The sequence below is a fragment of the Bos taurus genome, chromosome 5, assembly GCF_002263795.3.
Source record: "Bos taurus isolate L1 Dominette 01449 registration number 42190680 breed Hereford chromosome 5, ARS-UCD2.0, whole genome shotgun sequence".
Taxonomy (NCBI): Eukaryota; Metazoa; Chordata; class Mammalia; order Artiodactyla; family Bovidae; genus Bos; species Bos taurus.
Genome location: NC_037332.1, coordinates 48,734,534 through 48,760,734, shown reverse-complemented (window position 1 = coordinate 48,760,734; position 26,201 = coordinate 48,734,534). Strand labels below are relative to the sequence as shown.

At 38.7% G+C, this 26,201-nt stretch overlaps 1 protein-coding gene across 2 annotated transcripts in view; it reads right to left on the bottom strand.

Moving 5' to 3' along the window:
* Positions 1 to 26,201, bottom strand: part of WIF1 (WNT inhibitory factor 1) — a 92,273-nt gene that overhangs the window by 19,150 nt on the left and 46,922 nt on the right. The window contains exons 3-5 of one of the 2 annotated variants that reach the window (XM_005206638.5): positions 16,431 to 16,539; positions 3,711 to 3,851; positions 2,439 to 2,534 (exon numbers count right to left, since the gene is read on the bottom strand). In XM_005206638.5, coding sequence (XP_005206695.1) covers positions 2,439 to 2,534; positions 3,711 to 3,851; positions 16,431 to 16,539 — 346 coding nt within the window. The remainder of the gene's footprint in view (positions 1 to 2,438; positions 2,535 to 3,710; positions 3,852 to 16,430; positions 16,540 to 26,201) is intronic. The other variant, NM_001075996.1, reaches the window with a different exon arrangement.

Below are 26,201 nucleotides of genomic sequence, written 5' to 3'. Positions count from 1 at the left end.
ATGATAGAAAGTCCAGAAATAAACCTATGCACACCTATGGGCAATTCATCTGTGACAAAAGGAGGCAGGTCCATGCAACGGAGAGAAGATGATCTCTTCAATAAGTGGTCCTGAGAAAAGTGGACAGCTCCATGTAAAAGATGAAATTAGAACATTGTCTAACACCACACACACACACAAACATAAAAATCAAAATGACTGAAGACCTAAAGATGAGACCAGATACTATAATACTCTTAAAGGAAAGCATAGGCAGAACACTCTTTGACATATACTGCAGCAAGATCTTTTGGGATTCATCCCCTAGAGTAATGGGAATAAAAACAAAACCAAATAGGACCTATTTAAAGTTAAAAGCTTTTGTACAGTAAAGGTAACCATAAACAAAATGAGAAGACAAGCTGCAGAATGGCAGAAAATATTTGCAAATGATGTCACCAACAAGGGATTAATTTTTAAAGTGTACAAACAGCTCATATAGTTCAATATCAAAAGAACAAACAACCTAATCAAAAAATGGGCAGAAGTTCTAAACAGATGTTTTTCCAAAGAAGAGATAGAGGACTAACAGGCACATGAAAAGATGCTCAATATCACTAATTATTAGAGAAATGCAAATCTAAGCTACAATGAGATATTACCTCACACTGATCAGGCTGGCCATCATCAAAAATTCTACAAACAATAAATGTTGGAGTGGGTTTGGAGAAAGAGGAACTCTCCTACACTGTTGGTGGGAATGTAAATTGGTGCAGTCTCTATGGAGAACAGTATGCTACTGCTGCTAAATCGCTTCAGTTGTGTCCGACTCTGTGCGACCCCAGAGACGGCAGTCCACCAGGCTCTCCTGTCCCTGGGATTCTCCAGGCAAGAACACTGGAGTGGGTTGCCATTTCCTTCTCCAATGCATGAAAGTGAAAAGTGAACGTGAAGTTGCTCAGTCGTGTCCAACTCCTAGCGAACCCATGGACTGCAGCCTACCAGGCTCCTCTGTCCATGGGATTTTCCAGGCAAGAGTACTGGAATGGGGTGCCATTGCCTTCTCCGGGAGAACAGTATGGAGGTTCCCCAAAAAACTAGAAATAGAGTTACCATATGATCCTACAATCCCACTCCTAGGCATATCCAGAGAAAACCAGAATTTGAAAATATACATGCACCCCAGTGTTCATTGCAGCACTATATATAATAGCCAAGACATGGAAGTAACTTAAATGTACATTGACAGATGAATAAAGACATGGTATGCATATATACACAATGGAAAAATACTCAGGCATAAAAGAATAAAATAATGCCATTTGCAGCAAAATGGATGGACTTAGAGATTATCATACTAAGTGAAGGAAGGGAAAGACAAATATCATATGGCATGGCTTATCATATGGAATCTAAAAACATGATACAAATGAACTTATATGCAAAGAAGAAACAGACCTACAGACATGGAGGGCAAACTTATGGTTGAAAGGAGGCCCAGAGAGGGATAAATTTGGAGTTTAGAATTTATATATTTGTACCACTATGTATAGAACAGATAATCAACAAGGACCTACTGTAGCTTAGGAAGCTATACTCAGTATTTTGTAATAACACACAAAGGAAAAGAACCTGAAAAAATGGATATATATGTATGAATAACTGAATCATTTTGCTGTACACTTGAAGCTAACAACATTGTAAATCAAATATTTTAATCCAAAAAATAAAAAAATAAATGCAAACAAGAAAAATTCTTATTTTTTCAAAGATGAAAAATATTTTTCTTATTCTTGTTAAATAAATTCAGTCTATGTGAGCTTGTGGTTTATATACCTTTGTGGTTGAGAGCTGGACACAACTGAAAGACTAAGCATGCAGCCAGTCATGGGATTAGTAAACATTTTCATGTTCATCTCTTTTTTTCATATAACTTTCTTAGTAGTAATTTCACTGAAACAGATATACTTACTACACAAATATGATCTTCATCCTCCCTTTTTTGCCTAGAGCACCTTCATAACTCAGGTGTAGACTTAATTGTGATTCAAGCTACTTTTAATTGGAGTAGATACTTTCAAATCGGTCACAATACTCTTTTTAAAACCAATTTTAGTGGAGGGAGAAAAACTCAAAACTTTTGTAAGATTGTGCCAAAGCAGAGTGTATATAACAGTGAGCCTGGGTAGGGGGATGGAGGAGAGTAAAGTGGCCACAAAGAATGTCGACACTGCACCAGTTTTCTGCGCCTGTCACCACATATTGGATTTAACAGAAAACCACTCCTAGAAGAAACACTTCCCAATAGCTTTCCTGTGGCTTTTTAAGGCTGCATGAATCCATATAATGTGACCAGAAAGATAATTTCAGGGGATGTGCTAAAAATACATGTGGGGCTCCTGTGTGACACCCATTTCACTAAGAAGCAAGCCAGGGAGCTGGCTGTCCATGTTCTTTACCTTTTTCACAGTGAGGGCCGTAGAATCCATCAGGACATTCGCAGACCCGTCTTTCATTACAAAAGCCTCCATTTCTGCATCCTCCTGGGCACTCAGCTTCACCAAAGAGAAACAAGCTTTGTATAGACACTTTTCAAAACATAGTGAGTGAATTACAGGGAGCACGAGGAGTTTAGCGGTCACATTTTCCCCAGCACACCGATTGTAATCTATTGAATACCAATATTTCCACTTCATTCTCTCTACATCACTTGTACTTTCTTAAGTTTTCAGGAAAGTAAGACTTTGCTTCTCTCAATCCTACTTTCAACAGTTAAGGGGCTCGTGGAAGAAGGCAAAGCAAGCTTTATGTTCTTCCTTCATCTCACCTATCAATTTACTGCACTGGACTTTCAATTCACACTGAGATAGAACAATGGATATTGCCCTCCATATTCATTGTCAGAGTGGGTAATGACTTTTTGGTACATCCCTAGGGCACTGAAAGCCTCCAGAGCTAAAATTCTGTGCTTGAAGAGCTTATATCAGAATAGGGAAGGGGACAGGCCTTCCCTTTCCCTGGTTACCCGGGCTGTGGTGGGAGGTGACTTTGCCTGGCAGAGATTGCTGTTGAGATGGCAGTGATCTGTTTTCCATGAAAGTCAAAAGGATCAAGTGTTTGGCAGCATGTATGGGTAGTGGTAGTTGCTAGTGATGACTGGTGACCTTGCTATGAGGTTGAGGACTCCCAAGACTATACTGGAATAGGGAGAGAAAGAGGTGGAAGACAGAGCATTTTGAAGGGTACTGGAGTCCCTAAAATTTTGAGTGGGGTCAAAGTAGAGCAAGTCTGCTACTGCTAAGTCACTTAAGTTGTGTCCGACTCTGTGCAACCCCATAGACAGCAGCCTACCAGGCTCCCCCGTCCCTGGGATTCTCCAGGCAAGAACACTGGAGTGGGTTGCCATTTCCTTCTCCAATGCATGAAAGTGAAAAGTGAACGTGAAGTTGCTCAGTCATGTCCGACTCCTAGCGACCCCATGGACTGCAGCCTACCTGGCTCCTCCATCCATGGGATTTTCCAGGCAAGAGTACTGGAGTGGGGTGCCATTGCCTTCTCCGAGAACAAGTCTATCTTAGTACTATTACTGGACCCTGCACTTAGCAGCCCCTCCTCCCACTGGTGTGGTTATAATTATACAAAATAATTATCTAGCTAGCTAGCTACAATTTTTTTGTTCAAATCACACCTGGAAGTTTTATGTCTTCTCTAGAATCACCATCACTGATTACCTTGTTGACATGTTTTAAAGAAGATGGCATTTTGAGGTGTCTGCAGGATGGTATTGCCTTCAGAATTCATGACAATCACATTCACTTCAAATGCTGCCACTCCATCTTGTTTGCCGAGACATGGGAAACCAACCTGAACAACTAAAGAAAAAGGAAGTATGGAGACACGGTTTATCTAGTTGATTCCAGTTTTACAGACACCTCAGTAAGACAGCAAAGAACAAAACAAAAATGTTCACATTCCGTTATTTGACATTCTTGTATCTCCACTAAAGTAAGAGCTATATTTTGATTATCTGGGCATTCTCCCCAGAACATATACATCATGCTGGGTAGAGAAAGAATTAATGACCCTCCTTAATTTGTACCCTACTAATATAAAACTGAAGATATTCTGTTCATAGTCTGAACTTGTACCATCTTGAAAAAAAGATGGTAAAATTTTCTCTGAAAAGTAAAGGTGCAAATAGGTAGCATAGATTAATTAATTAATTAGGAAAAGAAACTGTATGAGCATCTTTACCAGCCTCCATATAATTCAAAAAGAGCTAAAAATCAACATTCCAGAATCCATTAAATAAAGCTCTATAAGCAACACCCCTACTGGTTTATTTTTACTCTCTATGCTTGAAAGTGACAAAATATCTCCTTTGGAAATACACCACAACTCAGACTAGACCCTAGTCATTGGACCGAGTTAATGAAGTTAGTATTTCCTCAGGCTAATTGTCAATATTAAGAAGTATTCGTATCTCAGGGATTTAGAAGAGAGTTTGCTGTGGTGAAATAATCTCACAATAGACTTATAACTAATGGTTTAGGTTCCTAAACAGGAGCTCCTCCTTTTCAGTGAGATGAACAATCCCTTGGGGTGTCTAGGTGTGACTCAACAGAAAGTGGGAACTAAGAGTGTTGCTGTACAGAGGAGGAGAGAGGGCCACCAATTGTGAAGTACCCACAAGTCATTAGGTAGAAATGGGCTCAAGCCATTGGCTGAGAGGCTGACTACATAACATTTCTGAAATCTACAGGATTATCATCACATATCCACTGGGGAAAACTGATCCACTAGATTCTAGTTCTTCCTTATGAATAGAAGAAATATTACTAAGAGACATACATATGAAATTGTTTCATTTTGTTTCTGTGTGGCAGGTTATGGTTATTGCCAAGCTTGGGAAAATCATACCATGCCAAGAAAAATTCTTAGTTTTTATAAACCTTCTTCCTAGGTTTATAAGAAGAAATGAGCTAGAAACTGATCTTCTCTTTTCCGTAAGGCACTGCACACCAGCTGGTCATAAAATCTTCTTAACATGCTTGGCAACTGAAAACCTACTCTCAAGGCTTTGGCATTGTCAGTGTTCATTACTGTGCCCTTCTCCAAATAACATGAATTTGTTTCCTGAATCTTGAGATCTGACCATTGCAAATAATCAATTAAATGGGGAGCAGGGGTTGGGGGTGGGGACCATTTAAAAGAACTAAAAAGAGAAAAAAACAAAATTGTTTCTGAAGTTCCAAAGTAAAATTGTCCCCATTGAAAACCTTGGTTGAATGAAATCTTATATATGAAAATGTAAGTTTACAAAACACTAAAATCCGTTGTAGGTATTTCCATTTCAAAAGGAGGTGAAGGAGCTGACAGGTAATTTCCTTCAGTCATTAACGCTACAATGCATTTTCACTTTGTTCAGATATAAAGTGTTTTTCTCGTGACTCTTGCGCAGATGGGTAGGCCAATAATTGCCCTGAGGCATAAAAACATGGAAGAACCTAAAAGATAGAACTTTCAGAATCTTCCTTACCACATCTTTCAGGTTTATCTTTTTCTTGGACCTTACTGAGCCTCTACTTTGTAGCCCACCTAATTCTCTTCAAGGCACTTCAGAGTTTTTTTTTAGCTTTCAAAATCTTGGTATGGAAGAGAAGACCCTTGTATGCAAACTCATCATCATTTCTATTTATCAGCATTGTCAAGTTGCAAAACATATCTTAGATATCAAATATCAAAACATGTCTTATAATATGTATAGGAAATTCCATTGAGAATAATTACTAGTTTGTCCATATTTCCAGATGTGCTAAAAGCAAACCATTTACAAATCTAAGTTATGACTACATGTCCACATGCTCCAGTCATCAGGGGGTCTTCTAGACAATTTGGAAGGTTCTCATGTAAATGTGTGATTAGTTAACATAGCCTCTAAGTTCAGTGTAGGTACCAAGATGCACAGAGTTCCCTGGCCTTAAATATGAGTGAGTGTCAGTCAATTAGTTGTATCTGACTCTTTGCCATCCCATGAAGTATAGCCCACCAGGGTCCTCTGTCCATGGAATTCTCCAGGCAAGAATACTGGAGTGGGTAGCCATTCTCTTCTGCAGGGGACCTTCCTGACCCAGGGACAGAACCCAGGTCTCCTGCATTGTAGGCAGATTCTTTACCATCTGAGCCATAATAGTCCCACCTAAACAATATGGCTCTGAGCAATTCCAGGGAAGAAAAATGAGGATATAAAGTCCAACAGAAAGAAAACATGCCATAAGTAACTTCTTTAGAGTTTTCAAGATGAATTTTTCCCTTTAAATGGATAAATACAAATTTGAGTCAATATACAAACAGTTCCCAGTGGCACTAGTGGTAAACAATCTGCCTGCCAACGCAGAAGAAGCAAGAGACTCAGGTTCGATCCCTGGGTCAGGAAGATTCCCTGGAGTAGGAAATGGCAGAGCTGGACACAACTGAGCACACACAAAGAGTTCATCCATTCAGTAAATACTTACTGATGTTACCATGTGACACCGTTCTAAGCAGTGGGGGTGCTTTAGCAAACAAGACAAAAACCCCAGGCTTTTGTGGCACCGAGGTCTCAATGATTTATTTTGGAGATATTTTGTGACAGTTAAATATTTCAATCATTTAAAACATCTAGAAAAATAAAGCAAACATTGATACATGTTTAAAGCTACAGACTGGTTAGAATTCAAAGTAGCTGCAATGTTTGAGTCTGCAACTACTAGATTCTTTGGGTCTCAACTTTAATAACCTAAGTTCAATTTGCCTGTATTTTAACTTCACAACAGATGCATAAGTGTCTTCTGAGCATATTGTCTAATGCTTAAAAAGGACCAGGTGGAGAATTGCACTTGCTGTGATCCATTGATTTGGATGGATCACGTGGTTTAGTTAAACTTCTCAGGCCTCAGTCTCCTCCTTTAGCCATAAGACCAATAATACTACACTAAAGTAGTTAAAAAAAATTTTTTTTTTGGTGTGGAAAGACCTGCCATTTGAAAGGTTAAAACTGTAATGTTACTGTTCACCATCAAACATGTCTTTCATTTTAAAAAGTCATTAAAAAAACTCACACATCTAGCATAGTTCTGCAAAATTATGCCAAATGCAAATAGAGGAAAATAAAGTCTTTTATATTTTTGATTAGGAAAACCTGAGGCAATCTTGGCAGAAAACTAAAGATGTGACATCTTCATCTTCTGAGTAAATCAATAGAAAAGAATTATTTTACCAATCTAAAATTATGCTCAATGAATATTAATATGAAGTATTTTCTATCTTCATCATGTAAAGATCTAATAAACTCTAGGTTTAAAATTCTGCTCATTTTATTTATATATTTGTAATATCAACCTGACAAATTCAACTTCCAGTGAAAGATGAACACATGAAAAATCCTCTCACCCTAGGTAAAAATATTTTTCCATATATATTCACCTCTTTTGATATAGGAGGCATTTAAACATAACTGTTATGTTAACCTCAGTACAGAATGATTTGAAAGGAACTAGGAAACAATGTTCAGAGGTTAGGAGATACATAGTTTATGAGTTTCAATAAATTCACTTTTAAAGTAAAAGTAGAAATTAAGGAAAGATGTATAAATTGCACTAATTACACTTGCCCACTTTTCAGTTTTGAAATGTAAAATAGAAATTTTATTCCTTTTCTGCAAATTCCACTTGTCCTGTTTTCTGTTTATAAATTTTACCTGTAAGACCGTTCAGGTAATAAGAATTATAATTGAACACCTTTTTAAACATATTTCAAAGAATTTTGCTTAGAAAACAAAATCTGACTTTAGTTAGCCTCATTTTCAGGGACTTGTATATAACCTGTGCTCAACTCAAAATAGATTTCTTTCAGTTCCCAAACATGTGGTGCATGTCTGCAGTACCTGACTCTGCACACCTATCCTGCTGCCTGTAATGTTCTTTCTCCTCTTTTCTGTCCCATGTTCTCCTGCTCACCTCTCAAAACCCAAATTAAAGAGCACTTGTTCTCTGTAGGTTTCCCTAACATCCCCCGCTGCCGCCGATGACATCAGTTCACATATACCTCTGTATACAACTGCATTATAATCTAATGATTTGATTATGATTATGCACCCTTGCTAGGCTTCCCAGATGGCTCAGTGGTAAAGAATCCACCTGCCAATGCAGGAGATGCAGGTTTGATCCCTAGATCAGGAAGATCCCCTGGAGAAGGAAATGGCAACCCACTCCAGAATTCTTGCCTGGGAAATCCCATGGACAGAGAAGCCTGGTGGGCTACAGTCCATGGGGTCACAAAAGAGTCAGACATGACTGAGCCTCTAAACAACAACAAACAACAAATCCTTTGCTAAGAACGTGATTTTCAAAGGGAAGGACCGTATGGTATGTGTTTTTATAACCTCAGCACTTAGTACATTGTCACAAACTAGGCACTGACAGTAACAAAGATATACCTTATGGGAGACATCCATATACCTTTACACAGACACACACTTGCACAAATACATGTGCACACCTGCACACAAACACAGAAAGAGACAGAAAAACCCCTTAGGCAGTGGGAGACAGAGTACAATATGAACAATGTGCACTCAGAAAAAACACACGCATAAAGAAAAAGACCTCAAAGGGAGAAACAGCACAGGCTCTCTATTTCCAAGGAATAACAGAAACGTGAAAGTTACCATGTGCTTTTGCAGCAATAAGCCTATGAATAGAGAGCCCTTTTACTGAAAGCTAGATGGAAATGAGGTCAGATGTTGTGAATTCCAGTGCCATCTAGGTTGTATAATCGAGACCAGGGTAAATTAGAACAACTCAGAAAAACTCAAGTAGATTGAACATAACTCACATGGCATTCAAGTACACCCTGATGTGCCACCAACTGCACACAAACTAACTCTTCTATAGACATAAACAACAAACTTATTCTGATTAAATAGCTCTTCTACACTGAGACAGGCACAGTGCTCACACAGCCTCAGCCTTGGTCATGCAAGCCACTGCCTCCCAACAAAGGAAGAAATGAGAAAGGCAGGCTAGGCCAGAGCTCATCCTCAATATCACATGATTATATGCTGCTCCATGAATATAAATCATTCAACACAAGTAGTCATCCATGCCCCACGCTGTGCTGACAGCCATTCATTCTCCCAGCAATACTTACTGAGCATCTACTCTGGGCTTCACTTTCTGCTCAGAACAGGGGTCACTGAGAAGAAGATGGTCCTCCCAGCATTAACACCTATATGACAGTTCCTACTCATTGGATTCCTGATGGTCTTGGTTGAGAAACATTCCTGCTGCCTTGGTTTCATGGGATGACAGAGACAGAGTGTTCCAACAGGCCAAGCCTTGGCTTGATGGAAAATGTTTTTTGTTATCCAACTCAGGTATTTTACTGGACCATCCAGTTTGTATTTCCTCTTTTTGTTCCCTTCTGATGCCAGAAGGCAGGCACTTCCTAACTGTTAAAGATCAAGAGTTTTCTATTTCATGCAATGCTTAGGCACATAGGAGTCTGTAGGAGAAAAGAACACCTTAGCAGCTTGAAGATATTAAACAGACCAGCAGAGTAATGAATGCTACCTGGATGCTTAGGAGCAAGACACACTGATTTGATTAATTTTTAATAATTCAAGTTACCCTCATTGCTCAGGCTGGGGGTACTGAGCTTAATGAGGCAATGAATAATGCCCTGCAATGGACTAAAATTCCCATAAACTTCCTGCACCTGCATTTCTGCAAAAAAAAATCCTACACCTGCTTCCAAAAACCTACTTTGGCCACCTCATGTGAAGAGCTGACTCATTGGAAAAGACTCTGATGCTGGGAGGGATTGAGGGCAGGAGGAGAAGGGAACGCCAGAGGATGAGATGGCTGGATGGCATCACTGACTCAATGGACTTGAGTCTGAGTGAACTCCGGGAGTTGGTGATGGACAGGGAGGCCTGGCGTGCTGTGATTCATGGGGTCACAAAGAGTCGGACACGACTGAGCGACTGAACTGACCTGAACTGAAGGAGGGGAGGTTATCTGTGTAAAGTGTATGTGTGTGTGCATGCATACATATGCATGAGTCGCCTCATCCCAGAAGGTTTGTTCTTTTTAGTCTCACCTTGTCTAATGCATCATCCACTTTCTCCTCTACATTTGATTTATAAAGATTCTAAATTATCAGTAAATGATGTTTTCTCTAAATGTAACTGATTGAAATATATATTCAAAACCTTACAGTTTCAACATCCCAAGAAGTAGATTTTCAGTAAGCTTTTTTTTTTCCAGCAGACACAAAAAATTAATAAAGCTGGGAAGATTTTGGAGACAAGCATTTGATTAGAAATCCAAAGATACAAGATTAATTTAAGTTGAACAGGTGTCACTGTGCAATTAATTTAATTAATGCATTTTCAAAGGGTTAAATGAGTTTGCAGTTCTTTAATAACAGAAAAAGATGCAGGAAAAATTCAAAAATATAAAATGGAAATTGAGAGACATGTTGTATATTTATCTTATTCCTGATCACTTCTTAAAAGATCAAAAAATATCAAGAAAAATTTTATAGAAAATTATCTTTGACCAAAAAAGAACATCAACTGACATGGCACAAAACTGAGTAACGCCCTATTCTAAGAATTTGGTGGTCATATTCTAAGAACTTTCTTGTCTCCATGATGCAGCGGTATGCAATAGTACAAGCATGATCATCTGAGCAGAATTGGGGTTTTCCTGTATTTGGAAAGGGATATTCACATCCTTGGGGCTATAAACCTCAGGTGAGTGTACCTCCGGAACCCAAGGCCTTTTCCTTCATGGGAACTTCCATCTTGATTGGAAGCAAATCCTCTGAGAGGGCCGTGAGTCATAGCAGCAGCATTGTGATGACCCACGAGAAACTCAGATTCACTCTTCCTGTCTATACTCACATGGGCGCCTATGCCAGAAAATTAGAAAAACTCTGTGCTTATTTAATCCCCAACTCTTACAGTGCTGGGATTCATCAATACAGATACATTTGGAAGTAGTAGATAATCACAACCTGAAAATGGACTCTGTAAGGGTGCCTGATTTCCTGTTTCACCAATTTAAATGAGCTCCCTAGGGAGGAAACCATAGACAAAATGAAAGGGCAACCTATGGACTAGGAGACAATATTCACAAATGATGTGACTGACAAGAGGTTCATCTCCAAAATATGCAAAAGGTTCATACAGCTCAATATCAAAAAAACGAACAACCCAATCAGAAAATAGGCAGAAGATCCAAACAGATATTTCTCCAAAGAAGAGATACAAACAGCCAACAGGCACATGAAAAGATGCTCAGCATCACTAATTATTAGAGAAACACAAATCAAAACTATACCACCTCACATTGGTCAGAATGGTCATCGTTAAAGTCTACAAATAATGAATGCGATCCATCACAAATGAAAAGATAGTTTTGACCACACAGGATTTTAAACCTCCTCAAAAAAAAAAAAAATATATAAATGATAAGTTGAAAAAAACTACAAATACTTTACAGTGATGCCGGGAGCCAGCGTGAGGAACTCCGCCTGTGGCAAAGGTCATGAGGAAGGAGGCTCGGCATACGCAAAGGTGGGATTGAGCCTCAGGAGTCCCCCTGGCAATTCTCGAGCATCTACCCCCAAAACCAGAGTCTGCCTACTTTACTGCTTTGTGCTCTCACCTACACCTCTGACTTTATGGGGAACTGTCCCCCACCACCTCTCTCTCTCTGAAAAAGAGTTAACTTACAGCTCCAGTTAATAAAGTTCCTGGACGTGACAAGAGTGTTTTAGTTCACAAACTCCTTTGGAAGTTCTCTAGCCTGCCTGAACAGGTTCTTCCGGCCACATGTGATTGTTCACAGCCTCCCAACCGTGAGAGGCACGAGATGTTCTAAACTTTCTAAATACAGATTCCTTTGAGCAGTTAGAAGATTATTAGTATAGTATAGTGGGTTGATTAGAAATTATATTGGTGAAGGGTTTTCATTTATTGGGCCAATGTCTGCTGCTAAGTTTCCATATCCCTTACCTACTGTGTCCCTGGGAGTGTATTGATTAATATAGTTGGTGTATAGGAATGTAAGTAGTAGCTTTAATGTTTGTGACCTTGGACCCTTGAGTTAATTCTTTTCTTGTTATAGCCCACCACATTTTTGCCCTATAGGAATGCAACTTTATCTAATGCTTTCAGAGGGTGGCGCCTGACTTTAGAATAATCACCTTTAGAGAAAAATAAGTTTTCTGAAGAAAGGGTCATAAAATGTTAACAGGCCTCCTGGCCAGAAGATGATGTAAATCACCTAAACTTTTGCATATGATAAGTTTGTAGGAAGAAAGCCTGGCTTCGATAAGGATCAAGGACTGCTGACCTTGCATGACTCTACCCCTCCCCCCATTATCCTCTATGCACAACTTAAGGTATAAAAACTACTTTGGAAAATAAAGTGCGGGCCTTGCTCACCGAAGCTTGGTCTCCCCATGTTGTTCTTTCTCTCACCTTCTGGCTGAATTCACATCTGGAGCATGGAGGCTCGCCAAGCCTACTAATTTTGCCTGGGCTTCTAAGATCTGACCGGGGAGGCCTTAGTGTCTCCTCTACTTCGGGAGAATGGGAGGACGCCTGCAAACTCCTTGTCTTGGAGTTTTATTGGTTTTCCGCGTAAACCAAGTTATTCAGCCTCTTTTCTCCACTGAATTTTTTCACTGAGCTATCCCTATTTAACCACTCTTTATATCTCTAATTAACACTTAATTAAGCTATTGTTTCCTGATCACCGACGTCGTCTCCCCTTCGAATTCCCTGGATCTACCGGAGCTGGACCCCGGCACAGTGAGCTTTGCAAATTAATGAAAAGAACCACAAAAAATGAGCACAATGTACAGACATTTTACATTGTCTAATACAAGAAAATAGTCTCCTACCTCAATAGGCATTTAAAAAATCAAATTAAAAGAACATTGAGAAACCACTTTTCACTTTTTAAGCCAGCTAAACAGCTAACATGATTAATAACCCATGTTGATGAGACTGCAATAAGTCAGGCTGTCTGCCACACTGGTAGCCAGGGTACCAATGGGTGCAATCTTTGCAGAAAGTAATTTGGGATTTTGGCAATTTGTTCCAAGAGCCTTATAAAAAGTTCAAGTTCATATCTTTTGACACGATAATTTTACCTCTAAGAAACTATTTTAACAAAATAATGAGAACTCACTGTTTGAAGATGACATGATCCTCTACATAGAACACCCTAAAGACTCCACCAGAAAATTACTAGAATTAATCAATGAATATAGTAAAGTTGCAGGATATAAAATCAACACACAGAAATCCCTTGCATTCCTATACACTAATAATGAGAAAACAGAAAGAGAAATTAAGGAAACAATTCCATTCACCATTGCAACGGAAAGAATAAAATACTTAGGAATATATCTACCTAAAGAAACTAAAGACCTATATATAGAAAACTATAAAACACTGGTGAAAGAAATCAAAGAGGACACTAATAGATGGAGAAATATACCATGTTCATGGATTGGAAGAATCAATATAGTGAAAATGAGTATACTACCCAAAGCAATTTATAGATTCAATGCAATCCCTATCAAGCTACCAAACGTATTCTTCACAGAGCTAGAACAAATAATTTCACAATTTGTATGGAAATACAAAAAACCTCAAATAGCCAAAGCGATCTTGAGAAAGAAGAATGGAACTGGAGGAATCAACCTTCCTGACTTCAGGCTCTACTACAAAGCCACAGTCATCAAGACAGTATGGTACTGGCACAAAGACAGAAATATAGATCAATGGAACAACATAGAAAGCCCAGAGATAAATCCATGCACATATGGACACCTTATCTTTGACAAAGGAGGCAAGAATATACAATGGATTAAAGACAATCTCTTTAACAAGTGGTGCTGGGAAATCTGGTCAACCACTTGTAAAAGAATGAAACTAGAGCACTTTCTAACACCATACACAAAAATAAACTCAAAATGGATTAACGATCTAAACCTAAGACCAGAAACTATAAAACTCCTAGAGGAGAACATAGGCAAAACACTCTCCAACATACATCACAGCAGGATCCTCTATGACCCACCTCCCAGAATATTGGAAATAAAAGCAAAAATAAACAAGTGGGACCTAATTAAACTTAAAAGCTTCTGCACAACAAAGGAAACTATAAGCAAGGTGAAAAGACAGCCTTCAGAATGGGAGAAAATAATAGCAAATGAAGCAACAGACAAACAACTAATCTCAAAAATCTACAAGCAACTCCTACAGCTCAATTTCAGAAAAATAAATGACCCAATCAAAAAATGGGCCAAAGAACTAAATAGACATTTTTCCAAAGAAGACATACAGATGGCTAACAAACACATGAAAAGATGCTCAACATCACTCATTATCAGAGAAATGCAAATCAAAACCACTATGAGGTACCATTTCACACCAGTCAGAATGGCTGCGATCCAAAAGTCTACAAATAATAAATGCTGGAGAGGGTGTGGAGAAAAGGGAACCCTCTTACACTGTTGGTGGGAATGCAAACTAGTACAGCCACTATGGAGAACAGTGTGGAGATTCCTTAAAAAACTGGAAATAGAACTGCCTTATGATCCAGCAATCCCACTGCTGGGCATACACACTGAGGAAACCAGAAGGGAAAGAGACACGTGTACCCCAGTGTTCATTGCAGCACTGTTTATAACAGCCAGGACATGGAAGGCAACCTAGATGCCCATCAACAGATGAATGGATAAGAAAGCTGTGGTACATATACACAATGGAGTATTACTCAGCCATTAAAAAGAATACATTTGAATCAGTTCTAATGAGGTGGATGAAACTGGAGCCTATTATACAGAGTGAAGTAAGCCAGAAAGAAAAACAGCAATACAGTATACTAATGCATATATATGGAATTTAGAAAGATGGTAACAGTAACCCTGTATACGAGACAGCAAGAGAGACACTGATGTATAGAACAGTCTTTTGGACTCTGTGGGAGAGGGAGAGGGTGGGATGATTTGGGAGAATGGCATTGAAATATGTATAATATCATATATGAAACGAGTCGCCAGTCCAGGTTCGATGCAGGATACTGGATGCTTGGGGCTGGTGCACTGGGACAACCCAGAGGGATGGTATGAGGAGGGAGGAGGGAGGAGGGTTCAGGATGGGGAACACATGTATACCTGTGGCAGATTCATTTTGATATATGGCAAAACCAATACAATATCATAAAGTTAAATAAAATAAAATTAAAAAATATATTTTTTTCAAAAAAAAAAATAATGCAATGAACTTTAAGATTCTGCTACACATATTAATCCAACAAGTGTTTTTTGAATGCCCATTCTGTGCAGGGCCTTATATTGACAGTCGTGGTGTATTGACCATCTATTACTTTAAAAAAGAATGGTTACTGTGATATTTTTAGTATGCAAACCCTAAAAACAATCTACATAACATACAATAAGGGAACATAAATTATGGTATGTTCATAAAATAGAATATTATAAGCACATTAAGAACTTTCGGAAAAATCTGCAATGACATGGGAAAATGCTTATGGTAAAATGTTAAAAGCCAGAAAAACATCATGTAAAAACAATATATAATATTACTACAATTATGTAAAAAAAATAGACTCAAGGCAGAAGGAAATATTGGAACATGTTAACATAAGAGATCTCTGTATTTTTCTAAAAGTCATAAAACCTGGGCTCTAGTTTCAGCTCTGCCACTTACTACTAATATATGACTTTGGGAAAGTCAGTTAAACCTCACAAGCCTCGATTTTCTAATTTTTAAAATGGAGATGTAATTCAAGCCTTGACTCTCTCCCAGAACATGAATTAGATAATGTAAGAATTGGTGCTTTGTGAGCTGAAAAGTTCTAAATACCTAACTGCATACTATACTTTCTAAGCAAAGAAGGATGATTAGGTCTGAAAGACTGAACCCTTTTCTCCCACTTTTGCATTTCTCTTCTCTACTTCGAATTCCTATTTAATACAATGTTCATTTAGGGGAAATTTTTCTTGATTTATCCCATTCCCTCTCAATCACTTAGTTTGTATCTTTGCCACACTTATATGCATTACATTAATTAGCACTTGTTGGCCAAGTATATTTCATACAGTGACTTTCTTTTTTTAATCTGGAATCATTTATGAACTGAATTTTTAGGAAATTCTAAAACTTCCATTTCTTCACGCCTATCCTAATCTTTTGTCCAAAGGAAATTGGGACATAACAACTGATTTGCCCTAAAATCAATAGCTGTCTTCAAGAAAACATCCTGTAATCTCTCTGATGGATGACATTTGGATCTAAAATAGTATTCCCACCACTATTATATTTTAAGCATAAACCTTTCTCTGAGGCAAAGACCACCCACCTGATGCCTTGTGAGGCACTGTTCCCAGAAGAGGGACATTGACAGTTGGGTCTGCCATGATGCCTTTATCCAAGGAGCGCAAGGACAGGAATTCATAGAAGTATTCTGCCTACAACAAAAGGCATTGACAATCAGTACCATGGAAACCACAGAGAGTGGGAAGGCACTTCTCAATTTATCATCCCTCTGATGGAATACTGACATTTTTCACCATCGGAATTCTGGAACACACGACACCTATAATATTGTATAGGCGTAACTCTCTCTTCTGGGTTTTAGAACTCTAGAATTAGACTGCTTGGAGAGAAGTGATTCTTCCAAAACATTAATAACACATATCCAAGATATTTACATGGTAGCCTTTTAGCTTAAAAGGATTGAGAAAAATGCTCTGAAGGAAATAGTTGATGTCAAAACAATCTTCAACTAGCCCTTATAAAATACATCTGTTTCTTGGGTCATTCTTTAATTCTTTTCAAATGTGAAGTGACTTTTTTGATCAGAATTTGGAAAGACATAATAAATAAGTGATAACAAAAGCAAAAACCTAAGTGCAAAAGAAGATATGAAAGTCCAAAATTTAATGATCTTGGTGTTAACATTTATTTTTCAGTATCATTTCCTTTGGAAGGTTTATATAATCTTGGTGTTAACATTTATTTTTCAGTATCATTTCCTTTGGAAGGTTTATATAACATCTCAATTTAATTATGGAGAGAAAAAGTCTAAAAATGTAAAAACCACCTCTGCAATATGACAATAAGCCATAAAACTTTACATTGTAAACATTTTCACTTTCCCACTGAATCTAGTTGAGAAGTTGATTCTTGTTACTTGAATGGCCACGAACTACTGATAGTAGTAATGTATAATCTCACTGTAGAGCTTTGATGCTTAACTGATTCTCATCTGGGTTATTAAAGGGACTTGTAATGGAAACAATGTGTTCTTGCTTAGGAATAAAGAACAATCAATAAATCATACAGATACCAAAATAAAAGTTAGGCAGACTAAGTGGTTCTGCAGTTATCTGCAGAGATATCCAGAATTTGGATTGGTTAATTAAGCTGATTACATAAACATGGGCTAGGAAGAGGTTTTAAAAATACAGCCTTTCTTACATGCAGTATAAAAAATTTACATGCATTATAAAATTTATTTTCCAACATGGAAGATATAAGAGATACATGGTAGACTGATACACCTTTCTGCTTTAAGTCACAATATCAATGTATTAGGCATTAAGAACTTCATGAGTAAAATAATGTAAAAGGTTAATCTTAGAAGGTAATCTGTAGGGATACTGTCACACCTGTCTCAAGCTGAAAAGCGCTTCAAGGTTTTACCAGGTCAAAAAGAGCACCTTCATTAACCAAAATTCCACTGCAACTGTTTCTTTGACTTGTGGCAATGGTTCCATAAGACCACTGTGAAGGGTTTCCTGGGTGGGTAAAAATGTTGTGTGAATTAATTTTACTAAATTCATTCATTAGGAGGGCCTTGAGGATAAAGAGTCATCAAGAGTTAATTCCTACCCTGTTTAAGGGAAGGCAGAGAATTGCAAGAAGTCTGATGAAAGGAGTATCATCAGGAAAGGTCATTCAATTGAATGAATCCCTTTGAAAGCAAGAACATTAATTATGTCCCTTCAAGAAAACCAATGATTATTAAAAGTGAGCTACATCTTAGATGGCATTTCATGAATTCAAGTGTTTTAAATGACTTCTACAAGCTGTACTTCCCTCTACACTTTACTAGATAATATTTATCATTTCACATTTTGTTCTAAAACATATCTTGGTTGGCATTATAAAGGATTTGGTGCTGTATGCCTTTATAGTTAGTAACTTTTGGTTATTTATATTACCAAATACAGTAATAATAACTAGCAACAATAAAACATCACTCACAAATGGCATACTACAAGCCAAGACTTACTCGAAATATTTGTATTTGTAGTACATTTAACATTGGAAAAGGGTTGAGTGAACAGAGTGCAAATATGTTGAAAATAAAACAATTCAGTTTTATTGAAAATAAAACAGTTTGAAGCTATATTGCTTCAAATACCGCATGTTATCATTTGTTGCTCCATAATTATACCTTTGAGCTTTATCACATTATACACTAAATCTATGTTTATGTGGATGATATATTTTAAAATTGCATTTATAAAAACAAATGTAATTTCAGCAAGTTTTAAAAATTATTTTTTGGGTTAATAAGAAAAAGGATGAAAGATGAGAGATGAAGATTAAAGAGAATGACTGCATAGGATTGATGATAACTGATTTTTTGCCTTTTCTCTCTCTCCCAAATTTTCTACATATGGTTCCATGCCTTTCATAGTGAAATAAACACACTAATTTAACAACAGACATAAATCATATACCCTGCTTTCAGTTCTGTGTGGCTGATGATAATCACCAGCTCTACTTGTATAAATCTCTGATCATAGACGAAATATTCTTCTTAGGCTTCTATTTAGCATGGCTGTGCTCAGGTAACAATGTATTCAAATCTCTTGCTCTTCTTCCTGAAACTGTGCTTCAAGAAAACAACACTCAGTATCTAAGCAGCTTCTAAATGTCTCTTTCAGAAGCTTTTGATGATGTTCACCCAATGTGGGACAGAAAGAATTTCACCCAGTCCAAAAACGTAACTTCCTAGAGCCTTTGGGTCTCCTGTTATTATCGTTTCATAACAAACAAACAAACACAACCTTTGCCAGTTTCTTTTTAATTTTTTTTTTAAATTATCATTTGGCATGCTTCAAGTCTTAGTTATGGCATGTGGGGTCTTCGTTGTATCCTGCAGGATCTTTCCCCGTGGCCTGTGGTCTCTCTTGTTGTGACGGGCAGGCTCAGTAGTCGCAGCACGTGGGATCTAGAACATACAGGCTCTGTAGTTGTGGCACACAGGCTTAGTTGCCCTGTGGTGTGTGGGATTTTAGTTCCCTGACCAGGGATTGAACCCGAGACCCCTGTATTGCAAGGCAGACTGCTAACCACTGGACTGCCAGGAAAGTCCCTCCTGTTGCTGTTTTTCAGTATGATCATGTAAGGTGGGTTGGGAAGCATGAATGTGCTATACTCAGTCCCAGAGAGTTTATAATTTGCGTTGGCATGACCTCACTGCAGGATGTAGCTGGGTTTAATGAACTCATCTGGCCAACCAATACTCTGATCTTATCAATCACAAATTTCACAGTAGGGTGACCCTTTGATTTCTCTGAGAATCAGTAAACATCATGGCTTTTCTGCTACAATTCTAAGACTGTATCACAAAGCAGGAACTGGTTAAAATGGCTTCTTCTTTGGATTTTATCAGCAAAAGACAGTTGCCAGAGAAACCCATTTTTATTTGTTTGGCTTTCTTTTTAGAGATATTGATGCTCTAATCTCTAAAATAAACAATTTTCTTCATATATGGTATATTTGTTTTTAAAAGAAGTTTATGTCCACTGCCTTCTTAAAAACTCTAAGTTGAAAATCACTTAGAAATTGACCAATTCTTTGTCTGATAGTGAAACAGACTTCTTTCAAAGTTTCACTGTCATTATAAAGCAATCTATCCAAACCACCAATACCATATAAATGTTTTTACAAATAAATCATCATCACCATGAAGTAGAGATGAAATAAATTCCTCATTTAAATTAAGGGCTTAAACACTCCTCTCAAAGTCATAGAGAATGGTTGATGAAATAAGTGATAGATTTATTAATGTTATAACTCCTAGATAGGACTTTCTGCTTTTACTTTATTTATAATATAATAACTATTCTTAGTCCCAAACTCTCTCCTGGAAAAACTTATTTGGGGGCAAATAAAACCTAAATTCTATGCCAAAGGGAACAGAGAGCTAGCTTTAAAGTTTGGGAACAAGTCTTACAAATTTCAGATTTATTACTAAGATAAAAGGAGCCCAGAGTATGAACTGTAATAGGGAGGTAGCATGCTGGAGAGCATAAAACCTCTATTAGGAAAAAGTACATTTTGTTACACTCAGTGACACTAGTGGAAACTCAGGTAGAGGTAACCAGGGTGCTTATTTAGGAATCACATGAAAAGATTGCCTTGTACTCAAACAAAGAATGGGTCTATTCAGAAGAATAATTCACTTCTAAATTAAGTTGCTGAGAAATCTTGCTGGCCTGGTTTGCCACACAGTAAATTTTCTTTTCATACAGAAGTATAAAAGACACCCAAATATTATCAAGGAAGGAGTGCTGGAGCCCATTTAACTTGCTTCCAAGCAACTTGGCTGAATATTCAGGTTGTTCCTTCCAGAAGAGATGAAGACATCATTTAAAATACAAATGGGACAACTCAGAAGGCCTTCACTCTGGCACTCTTTTTTGAGTAGACATAGAGAAAGGAAGCAGAGAATTGCATTAACCATTGGAGGGAATGGAGAGAATCCAGTATTTCTTTTTTACCTTTGAAGTTCTGAGTTTATGGTGTACACTTAATCTAATAAGCACAATAATTGCAGGAACCTCTGAGTTAAGAATCAAAGGTTCTTCATAAAACCATGGTTCTCAAACCCCTTTCAACTTCACGTATTATGATGTTGGCCTAAGCATTCACGGGAAAATACTAAAACAGTAAAGACATCGTATCTGCCCCCCCTAAAATTTTAAGTAATTCAAAAATATAGAATATAGTGCTGTAAAGTTTGCAATTTTACAAATAATTTTTGCTAAGTGTTTACTATACTCCAGTCACCGTTCATTTAATTCTCACAAAAACCTACTACTATTATAGCATTCAAGTATGTTCCGATTAGCCAGGCCCTGAGCGTGAGAATTACTAAAGGAATATAAAATAGCTCCTATACAGTATGTGAAAGGCAAGAAGAAATCTACTAAAATAAGAAAGGAAAATAGTTCAATGTTGAAGTTCCAAACAAAACGAATAAGCATGCCTAATGCTTCAAATAATCTGACGCCTGAATGTCTAGACCCCAAATTGCCAGATCTCGCATTCTTCCTCAGCATTCTTCTTGTCACCTCTCTGCAAAATTTCATCCTTCAAATTCACAACTCGTTGTCCCTGGATTCTGTGACAGTCTGCTGATTCTTCTCCCACATCTTGCTTTTCCTGCATTTCCTTATTAAGGCTCCTGTCAGCTCAAAATCTCGGAAAAATCATTAGGACCCAAGCCTCAGCTCTTCAATCTTTATATTCTGCCATAAAACTCCTGCACTTTCACAGACTGAACTTTTTGCTCCTGAGCAACGAGCTGCGCGGTGTGAATAGTTCACAGCACCTCATGGCCGTGCTTGTGCTCACAGAGCCTCATTCATCACCTGCCCAAAACAGCTTCCCCACCTGATTTCTTAATTTCTGTTGACAGAATTATTATTTTTTCATGACAAAGGTACTGAACCTCAGAGTTGTCATTTCTTGCCTCTTCCGATAGCCAGACACCAAAATCTTATCGTTTGTCTCTCCATAATCTCTTTTGAGTCTGTCTCTTCCATTCCCATTGCTTCCATCTTAACTCAGACTTTATTTCCTCAAGGTGGCATTACTGTAAAATTTCTGAAATATCCTCCCTCCCTGCCTCTTTAATGCCATAACAAAAACTAATGTATCTAACTGAAACATCACTTTTTTTTAACATCACTTTTTTATTAAAGTCGGAGAAGGCAATGGCACCCCACTCCAGTACTCTTGCCTGGAAAATCCCATGGATGGAGGAGCCTGGTAGGCTGCAGTCCATGGGGTCTCGAAGAGTCGGACACAACCGAGCGACTTCCCTTTCCCTTTTATTAAAGTATAATTTACAATATTGTGTTGTTTTCAGGTGTATCATATAGTGATTCAGTATTTTTGAAGATTATATTCCATAATAGGCTATTACAAGATAGTGGGTATAATTGTCAGTGCTATCCAGTATATCTTTGTTGCTCATCTATTTTATATAGACTAGTTTTATATTTCTTAATTCTATACTCCTAATTTTTTCTTGGGGATGGTCTTGATCCCTGTCTCCTGTACACTGTCACGAACCTCCATCCATAGTTCATCAGGCATTCTATCAGATCTAGTCCCTTAAATCTATTTCTCACTTCCACCTTATAATCATAAGGGATTTGATTGAGATCATACCTGAATTATCTAGTGGTCTTCCCCACTTTCTTCAATTTAAGTCTGAATTTTGGCAATAAGGAGTTCATGATCTGACTATGCCAAAGCCTTTGACTGTGTGGATCACAATAAATTGTGGAAAATTCTGAAAGAGATGGGAATACCAGACCACCTGACCTGCCTCTTGAGAAACCTATATGCAGGTCAGGAAGGAACAGTTAGAACTGGACATGGAACAACAGAGTGGTTCCAAATAGGAAAAGGAGTATGTCAAGGCTGTATACTGTCACCCTGCTTATTTAACTTACATGCAGAGTACATCATGAGAAATGCTGGTCTGGAGGAAGCACAAGCTGGAATCAGGATTGCCAGGAGAAATATCAATAACCTCAGATATGCAGATGACACCACACTTTATGGCAGAAAGTAAAGAGCTAAAGAGCCTCTTGATGAAAGTGAAAGAGGAGAGTGAAAAAGTTGGCTTAAAACTCAACATTAAGAAAACTAAGATCATGGCATCTGGTCCCATCACTTCATGGCAAATAGATGTGGAAACAGTGGCTGACTTTATTTTTTGGGGCTCCAAAATCACTGCAGATGGTGACTGCAGCCATGAAATTAAAAGACGCTTACTCCTTGGAAGGAAAGTTATGACCAACCTAGACAGCATATTAAAAAGCAGAGACATTACTTTGCCAACAAAGGTCCATCTAGTCAAGGCTATGGTTTTTCCAGTGGTCATATATAGATGTGAGAGTTGGACTGTGAAGAAAGCTGAGCACAGAAGAATTGATGCTTTTGAACTGTGGTGTTGGAGAAGACTCTTGAGAGTCCCCTGGACTGTAAGGAGATCCAACCAGTCCATCCTAAAGGAAATCAGTCCTGGGTGTTCATTGGAAGGATTGATGCTGAAGCTCAAACTCCAATACTTTGGCCACCTGATGCGAAGAGCTGACTCATTTGAAAAGACCCTGATGTTGGGAAAGATTGCAGGCAGGAGGAGAAGGGGATGACAGAGGATGAGATGGCTGGATGGCATCACCGACTCAGTGGACATGAATTTGGGTAAACTCCGGGAGTTGGTGATGGACAGGGAGGCCTGGAGTGCTGCGGTTCATGGGGTTACAGGGAGTCAGACACAACTGAGCGACTGAACTGAACTGAACTGAAACTCCTAATTTGCCTTTCCCTAATCCCCTCTGCCTTTTAGTAATCACAAGTTTGTTTTCTCTATCTGTGAGTCTGTTTTGGTTTTGGACATAAATTTTCCCTGATGGCTCAGACGGTAAAGAATCCACATACAATACAGGAAACCCGAATTTGATCCCTGGGTTGGGAAGATCCTCTGGAGAAGGGAATGGCAACCCACCCCAGTATTCTTGCCTGGAGAATTCTATGGACAGAGGAGTCGAGGGCTACAGTCCACGGGGTCACAAAGAGTTAGACATGACTGAGTGATTAACACTTATTTGTGTTATTTTTTCAGACTCCACATATAAGTGGTATCATATAGCATTTTTCTTTTCTTCTCACTCACTTCACTAAGCATAATATTCTCTAGATCCATCCATGTTGCTGCAGATGGCAGTAGTTCTTTCTCTTTTATGGTGGAGTAATATTCCATTGTGTTAGTTGCTCAGTTGTGTCTGACTCTTTGTGACCCCCATGAACTGTAGCCTGCCAGGCTCCTCTGTCTGTGGAATTCTCCAGGCAAGAATACTGAGGTGGGTCAGCCATTGCCTTCTTCAGGGGATCTTCTTGACCCAGGGATCAAACCCGGGTCTCCTGCATTGCAGGCAGATTCTTTACCATCTGAGCCACCAAGGAAGCCCTGGATTTAGAAAAGGCAGAGGAACCAGAGATCAAGTTGTCAATATCTGTTGGATCTTAGAAAAAGCAAGGGAATTCCAGAAAAACATCTGCTTCATTGACTATACTAAAGCCTTTGACTATGTGGATCACAACAAACTGTGGAATACTCTTCCACTGGGAATACCAGACCACCTTACCTGTCTTCTGTGAAACCTGTATGCAAGTCAAGAAGCAACAGTTAGAACTGGACATGGAACAATGGACTGTTTCAAAATTGGGAAAGGAGTACATCAAGGCTGTATATTGTCATCCTGCTTATTTAACTTCTATACAGAGTACATCATGTGAAATGCCAGGCTGGATAAATCACAAGTTAGTATCAAAATTGCCAGAAGAAATATCAACAACCTAAGATATGCAGATGATACCACTCTAATGGCAGAAAGTGAAGAGGAACTAAAAAGCTGTTGTTGAAGGTGAAAGAGGAGAATGAAAACCTGGCTTAAAACTCAACATTCAAAAAACAAAGATTATGGAATCTGGTCCCATCACTTCACAGTAAACAGATAGGGAAAAATGGAAACAGTGACACACTTTATTTTCTTGGGCTCCAAAATCACTGTGGACAGAGACAGCAGCCAGGAAATTAAAAGATGCTTGCTCCTTGGAAAAAAAGCTAAGACAAACCTAGAGAGTGTATTAAAAAGCAGAGACATCATTTTGCCAACAAAGGTCTGTATAGTCAAAGCTACAGTTTTACCAGTAGTGTGGTACAGATGTGAGGGTCAGACCATAAGGAAGGCTGAGCACTAAAGAAGTGATGCTTTCAAACCGTGGTGCTGGAGAAGACTCTTGATAGCAAGAGTCCCTTGGATAGCAAGGAGATCAAACCAGTCAATCCTAAAGGAAATCAATCCTGAATATTCATTGGAAGGACTGATGCTAAAGCTAAAGTTCCAATACTTTGGCCTCATTATGAGAAGAGCAGATTCACTGGAAAGGAGCTTGATGCTGGGAAAGATTGAGGGCAGGCGGAGAAGGGGGTGACAGAGGACGAGATGGTGGGATGGCATCACCGAGTCAATGGACATGCTGCTGCTGCTGCTGCTAAGTCGCTTCAGTCGTGTCCGACCCTGTGCGACCTCATAGACAGCAGCCCACCAGGCTCCTCTGTCCCTGGGATTCTCCAGGCAAGAATACTGGAGTGGGTTGCCATTTCCTTCTCCAGTGCATGAGAGTGAAAAGTAAAAGTGAAGTTGCTCAGTCGTGTCTGACTCTTCGCGACCCCATGGACTGTAGCCTACCAGGCTCCTCCATCCATGGGATTTTCTAGGCAAGAGTACTGGAGTGGGGTGCCATTGCCTTCTCCAGTCAATGGACATGAGTTTGGACAAACTCTGGGAAATGGTGAAGGACAGGGAATCCTGCCGTGCTGCAGTCCATGGGGTCACAAAGAGTCAGATGTGACTGAGCGACTGAACAACAGCAGTATTCTGTTGTATGTATGTACCACATCTTTATTTACTCCTCTGCTGGACATCTAGGTTACTTTCATGTCCTGGCTATTGTAAACAGTGCTGCTATGAACACAGGGGTGCATGTATCTTTTTGACCTAGTATTACTTTTGTCACATCACCATTCCCCTGTTTCTCCTTATCTCCAGGATAAGGCCTTTGGCCTGTTTGAATGCTCTCCAAAATTTGGCTCCATGTTTCTCTTATTTTTTAATATTCCTCAACAGGGACATGCTGCTGGAGCTCAACTGGCCTACTTTGAACATACCAGAGCCATGCCTGTATTCCAGTGTTTTCACTTACACTGACTCGTGTGTGTGTGTGCGCTAAGTTGCTTCAGTCGTGT